The sequence below is a fragment of the Leucoraja erinacea genome, unplaced genomic scaffold (genome assembly GCF_028641065.1).
Source record: "Leucoraja erinacea ecotype New England unplaced genomic scaffold, Leri_hhj_1 Leri_482S, whole genome shotgun sequence".
NCBI classification, from domain to species: Eukaryota; Metazoa; Chordata; class Chondrichthyes; order Rajiformes; family Rajidae; genus Leucoraja; species Leucoraja erinaceus.
The window spans coordinates 15001-22139 of record NW_026576383.1 but is presented as its reverse complement, the minus strand read 5'-3'; the positions used below and the strand labels follow the sequence as shown (position 1 = coordinate 22139).

The window sequence follows — 7139 nt, the reverse complement described above, 5'->3', positions numbered from 1 at the left end:
CCGGCCAACAATGTCCCAGCTACACTAGTCCCACCTGCCCGCGCTTGGTCCATATCCCTCTAAACCTATCCTGTCCTATCCATGTACCTGTCCAACTGTTTCTTTAAAGATTGGATAGTCCCAGCCTCAACTACCGCCTCCAGCAGCTTGTTCCCTACATCCACCATGGTGTGTGAAAATGTTACCCCTCGAATTCCTATTAAATGTTTTCCCCTTCACTTTGAACCTATGTCCTCTGGTCCTCGATGCCCCTACTCTGGGTAAAAGACTCTGTGCATCTACCCGATCTATTCCTCTCATGATTTTGTACACCTCTATAAGATCTCCCCTCATCCTCCTGCGCTCCATGGAATAAAGACCCAGCCTACTCAACCTCTCCCTGTAGCTCACACCCTCTAGTCCTGGCAACATCCTCGTAAATCTTTTCTGAAGATTCTCAAGCTTGACAATATATTTCCTATAACCTGGTGACCAGAACTGAACACAATATTCTAAATGCGGTTTCACCAACGTCTTATACAACTGCAAGTTCTGTACTCAATACTCTGACTGATGAAGGCCAAAGAGCCAAAAGCCTTTTTGACCACCTTATGTACCTGCGACTCGACCTTCAATAAGGGATTATCCTTATTGATTCCTTAAATAAGTATATTTCCAATTATTTGAATTGACCCGCAGGTGAATTTCTCGTTATTGGACCGGGCGATGGTTTTGTGGCCACTGTAGGTGGAGATGTGGTGTTGGAATGTCAGCTTGTACCAGATATATTGACCAGCAACATGGTCGTGCAGTGGAGGAAGACAGGTCTCATCTCGCCAGTCCTTGTGTACAGACATGGACACAATGACACCCTCGCTCAACACCAGGATTACAGAGCAAGGGCCAAACTGTTTAAAGATGAAGTGACCAAAGGGAACATTTCCCTCAGAATAAAGAACGTAACAAGGTTTGATGAAGGGGAATATACATGTTCATTTACAGAGGGAACCGAGTATGAAGATTCTCCAGCTCAACTACAAGTTCGAGGTGAGTAAGTAAAACATCGATGATTGACGATAAATGTAAAACGAACAGATTGTAAAGAGCGTTCACTCAACAATGTAGATTTATAATTACATAATTAACAACTTGCTGCTGTTGTAATGTTTATATTGAGAAGTAACTTGAGTAAATGGAGAAAGGGTTTCATCCCGAAACCTTGCCTGTTTCCTTCGCTCCATAGATGCTGCCTCACCCGCTGTTTCTCCAGCATTTTTGTCTACCTTTGAGTAAATGAAGGGCAGCCATGGGAATGTATTTAACTGGAGTTCCATCACATCTGTCCCAGTGTTTTTCATTGAGGGGAATGGAGAATGGATGTAGGGAAGATGCATCACAGTTGTACAGGATGTTGTTGAGATCTCACCTGGGACACAGTGTACAGTCTTTGTCTCCTTACTGAAGGAAAAATGTACTTGCCATGTGCAGCATATATGTACACATATATATATATATATATATATATATATATACTCTCCCTTTGAATCTCCACCTCGTTGCGCTCATTTCCCAAATCAAGGTCAAGTATAATCCCACCGAGCGATGTATTAACTGCCTAGTGTGTCAGGAAACCCTTCTAGATGTATCAAACAAATGCTGCCACATCTAAGTCCTTGCCCCAGAGGCATTCAAGGTGAATATTGGTTGGTTGTGGAATATGACTTCAAATTTCCCAATATTGACCATGAGTGCTACTTCCAGGTGGCCAGATACTTGGATCCCCAGATACCTCCGTTCCACCTCACTATACAGGTTCCAGCCGTTTACCCTGTCACTTCAGCCTGGATTTAATTACCGAAATGATGAAAACATTCTGCAGGTCAGGCAGCATCTGGGGAGAGAGAAGCAGAGTTGACATTTCTGCTCAATGACTTTCCATTGGAACTAGAAATAATTAGAAATTGTATAAGTATTGTTGCAAGAGGTTTGAATACTTGAACAAAATGCTGTATGGTCCAAGTTGCTATTCTTCCTGACTATTGTTATTTCTACATCTGTCACTGATGCAGCTTTGGGGAGTTTGATCCGGATTCGGTTGCAGGGATACCAGGGAGATGGAATCCAGCTTGTGTGTAAGTCCAGTGGATGGTATCCTGGACCAGAGATGCTGTGGATCAGTGAGGATGGACAGGTTTTACCACAAGCTGAAACAATGTACCATGAAGATACAGAAGGTCTTGTAAATGTGGAGAGCAACGTGACAGTAATGAGGCAATTAACAACAAGTTCAAGTGTGTTGTTCAGTACAGATGGTTAAATATACAACGTGAGGCAATTGTTAAAATATCAGGTTTGTAAATGTTGCTGTTTGATCATTGAAGTATAAAGGTGATTTACATTCCATTGAAACCCCGACTGTCCAGAATGTTCACTGAGGTGCTCACATGTTTCCCAGTGATGATTTATCCACATCTCACTTCTGTGGGGAAATGATCACTGATTTTTAAAGACAGTTTACTATATGCGCCGTTCACTGTCTTCACTCTGCAGATGATATCTTTCCTGCTGGAATTCCTGACTGGGTCCTGCCGCTGGTCCTCACCATTTGTCTTCTCATTGCCGCCCACGGTGCTGTGTTTTACTGGAACGTGAAACAAAACAGACGCATTAAAGGTACGTTAAACAACAGCGTAAGATGCAGGTCAGGAAATCCGGGCAGGATTCTCCCAGATTCCCACTGTAACTTCAGTGGAAAACCAGAGCACTCTCCGCGGGGCTTCCACCTTCCAGCAGTAACTGTCGCCCCTGGACAGAATATCAGTGTCCCGGGAGGTGGGGGTAATGGGGTAAAGGGGCTGATGTGTGTGTGTGTGTGTGTGTGTGTGTGTGTGTGTGTGTGTGTGTGTGTGTGTGTGTGTGTGTGTGTGTGTGTGTGTGTGTGTGTGTGTGTGTGTGTGTGTGTGTGTGTGTGTGTGTGTGTGTGTGTGTGTGTGTGTGTGTGTGTGTGTGTGTGTGTGTGTGTGTGTGTGTGTGTGTGTGTGTGTGTGTGTGTGTGTGTGTGTGTGTGTGTGTGTGTGTGTGTGTGTGTGTGTGTGTGTGTGTGTGTGTGTGTGTGTGTGTGTGTGTGTGTGTGTGTGTGTGTGTGTGTGTGTGTGTGTGTGTGTGTGTGTGTGTGTGTGTGTGTGTGTGTGTGTGTGTGTGTGTGTGTGTGTGTGTGTGTGTGTGTGTGTGTGTGTGTGTGTGTGTGTGTGTGTGTGTGTGTGTGTGTTTGAGCCGGTGCCGTGGGAGAAGATTTAACCGGACACAGAATCACTTGGGCTTGTCTCTGTTTCCTGTATTTGATCTCCACTGTGGAGAGACGGATCACAGATGAGGTGATCATTTGGATCAACATCTCTGTTCACTTCCCCGTTGTCAACCTGAGCTTTCACTCACTGGTCACTTTCATTGTGTGTCCCGTCCCAGTGTGAGCTCTCCCTCACTCCTACACTGATCTAATGAGGCTGAGCAGAGGCTGGGGGACCGCCTGCCTTTGAAGCCGGCATCTCGCAGCTTCCCCATTCAACATTGTCCACAATAATCACCGTGTTGACATTTACCTACAACAACTGTTGGTCGTGGGTGAATGATTGAAACGTCCCCAGATCCACAGTGTATTTATTCACCTGATCCGTTCCTCATCATTCCCCTCTCCTGCCCTTCACATCTTACACAACATTTGTTTCCCCGCTACACTTGTGTCACACCTGTCACCATCTGACATTGTCCAGGCCTGATGAGACCCTGTCAATGTGAACCAGGAATTCTGTTCCTCACTGTAGCTGCCTGACCCGCGCGGAACTTCCCTCATTGTCCTGCACTTATTTCCAGCCTTGTTTGGATTGACCTGTGACTCTGATAGTCATTGTCTCTGATGCTCATTGTTCAAATGTAACACTGGTTTCTCCTTCCAGAGCTGGAACGGCGCAAATACATCATAGAAAATGGTAAGAATTTACTATAGAAATATTCACAAATGAGAAGGAATGGTGACACAGTGGCGCTGCTGGGAGAATTGATATCTCACAGTGCCAGAGACGAGGGTTCGATGCTGACCTTGGGTGCTGTCTGTGTGGAGTTTGCATGTTCTCCCTGTGACGGGTTTCCTCCGGGTGCTCCGGTTTCCTCCCACATACTGAAGGCGTGCGTGTCTGTGTGTTAATTTCAGGAATGCTGATGGTGTACAAGCCCCAATCAGCATCAATGGTGTCGAAGTACAAGTGGGTGAGAGCCTCATGTATCTCGGTGTTAATATTCACAGTGATCTGTTGTGGACCAAGATCAGAGAATCAACAGCCAATATGTCACCCAATGTCTCCACTTGCTTAGGAGACTGAGGAGATTCAGCCTGTCTAGACGAGATCGTAATTACTGAAAGATGTAGATGTAGCCCAGCCCAGTCCCACACACACCACACTCCCCACCATTGTAGATGTAGCCCAGTCCCACACACACCACACTCCCCACCATTGTAGATGTATCCCAGTCCCACACACACCACACTCCCCACCATTGTAGATGTATCCCAGTCCCACACACACCACACTCCCCACCATTGTAGATGTAGCCCAGTCCCACACACACCACACTCCCCACCATTGTAGATGTAGCCCAGTCCCACACACACCACACTCCCCACCATTGTAGATGTAGCCCCGTCCCACACACACCACACTCCCCACCATTCTAGATATATCCCAGTCCCACACACACAACACACCCCACACCACTGTATATGTATCCCACTCCCACACACACCACACTCCCCACCATGGCTACATGTAGCCCCGTCCCACACACCCACACACACACTCCCCACCACACTCCCCACCATTGTGGATGTAGCACACTCCCACACACACCACACTCCCCACATGTAGCCCAGTCCCACACACACCACACTCCCCACCATTGTAGATGTAGCCCAGTCCCACACACACCACACTCACCCACCACTGTAGATGTAGCCCAGTCCCACACACACCACACTCCCCACCATTGTAGATGTAGCCCAGTCCCACACACACACCACACTCCCCACCATTGTAGATGTAGCCCAGTCCCCCCACACACACCACACTCCCCCCCCCTGTAGCTATAGCCCAGTCCCACACACACCACACTCCCCACCATTGTAGATGTAGCCCAGTCCCACACACACCACACACCCCACCATTGTAGATGTAGCCCAGTCCCACACACACACCACACTCCCCACCATTGTAGATGTAGCCCAGTCCCACACACACACACCACACTCCCCACCATTGTAGATGTAGCCCAGTCCCACACACACCACACTACCCACACTCCCCACCATTGACTCCATCTACACTTCACGCTGCCTTGGAAAAGCTGCCAACATAATCAAAGACTTGCCCGACTCTGATCTTTCCTTCTTCTCCCCGCTCCCGTCCGGCAGAAGGTACAGAAGCTTGAAAGCGCGCACCACCAGACTCAGGAACAGCTTCTTTCCCTCTGTTATCAGACTACTAAATGGCCCTTCCATAAGCTAGGGTACTGTCCGATTCACCTCTACCCCATTGTGGACATTGGACTTTGTCTGTGGAACTGATGTACTACTACAATGCTGAGAACTATATTCTGCACTCTGTATCTTCCCCTTAGCTCTACCTAATCCATCTAAACCCCTATTAGGAATAAGGGTCTCGAACCTAAACATCACCCATTTCTTCTCCCCAGAGATGCTGTCTGTCCCGCTGAGTTACTCCAGCATGTTGTGTCGATCATTGGTTTATTATTGCCCCTTGTACTCAGGCACAGTGAGAATATGTTGGCTGTGTCACCATATTATACATGTCAGATCAAGCCATATACGTCCAACATGTAGAGTACAGGGAAGAATCCCAGAATGCAGAATGTGGTCCCAGCTGTGGGACCAGGATACATACATCCCCCTCCTCAGTGACTTCCCCACTGGGTCACAGCTGTCAGTGGGTACATCAGGGACCGGAGAACGGTGATGGGCACGGGATGTACCTTCACCGTGACACAGCACGGCAACACACGGAGGGATTCACACAGTGGGAGATTAAACCCAGTCTAGCGACTTTAATCTGTTGCTGGAGTCCTGAATGGTGTCCCTGAAGCAAACTGTGCCTTTGATCACTGATGCGTGTTCTGATGTACTTTATTCATGGTTTATCTTTCCTGTTTCTATATAAGACAATGGGAACCCCTTGTTCAGTCAGGTATGTTCCACACACACACACACACACACACACACCACACACACACACACACACACACACGCACACACACCACTCACCACACACACACTCACACTCACGCACACACACACACTCACACACACACACACACACGCACACACACACACGCACGCATACACACACACACTCACTCACACACACACACACACACACACACACACACTACACACACACACACAACACACACACACACATACACACACACACACACACACACACACACACACACACACACACACACACACACACACACACACACACACACACACACACACACACACACACACACACACACACACACACACACACACACACACACACACACACACGTGCAACATTCACTTGCAGCACAATTATCACCTATGGACCAGTGACGTGCGGTGAGGTCAATGACTGGGGAGGCACTGGATAGTATCAGTGGCCCGGCCCTCCCTGTATTGGTCACCGCGTCTCCCCGAGGAGAGAGAGGGGTGGAGCCGTGGCTGGGATGGAGGGAGGGAGAGAGAAGAGAAGGGAGAGAGAGAGAGAAGGGAGAGAGGAACGATGGCACGTTATAACCCACAGCTTCCCCATTCTGACAGCCGCCGTTGAACCCCCCACCACACTCCCCGCTTCTTCATGGCAGCCCAGTGATGTCTTGGCTCTGACAATTCGAGGGATCTAATCGGTAACAACACCAAGAGCAGCCCCGGGCCACCACGTTCCCCGACTGCTGAAGCTCGCTAACGTGGAGGGAGACACGCCCCCTTGTGAGGCAGATGTGATCCCTGCCTCCCCTGGTGCTTTGTATTACAGTTTTATGTGAGAGCAGTGAGCACAAATGTAATATATTTATACGTGAAATAAGTTACCTGGACTATGGAAGGTGAG

The 7139-nt window shown here is 48.2% G+C and overlaps 1 protein-coding gene across 1 annotated transcript in view; it reads left to right on the top strand.

The window, feature by feature from the left end:
• The first annotated feature begins 779 nt into the window (after window positions 1–779).
• The window catches only part of LOC129693925 (butyrophilin subfamily 1 member A1-like), a 9934-nt gene continuing 3574 nt past the window's right edge, over window positions 780–7139 (top strand). The window contains exons 1-5 of the mRNA XM_055630658.1: window positions 780–1026; window positions 1741–1858; window positions 2205–2329; window positions 2530–2652; window positions 3933–3965. Coding sequence (XP_055486633.1) covers window positions 780–1026; window positions 1741–1858; window positions 2205–2329; window positions 2530–2652; window positions 3933–3965 — 646 coding nt within the window. The remainder of the gene's footprint in view (window positions 1027–1740; window positions 1859–2204; window positions 2330–2529; window positions 2653–3932; window positions 3966–7139) is intronic.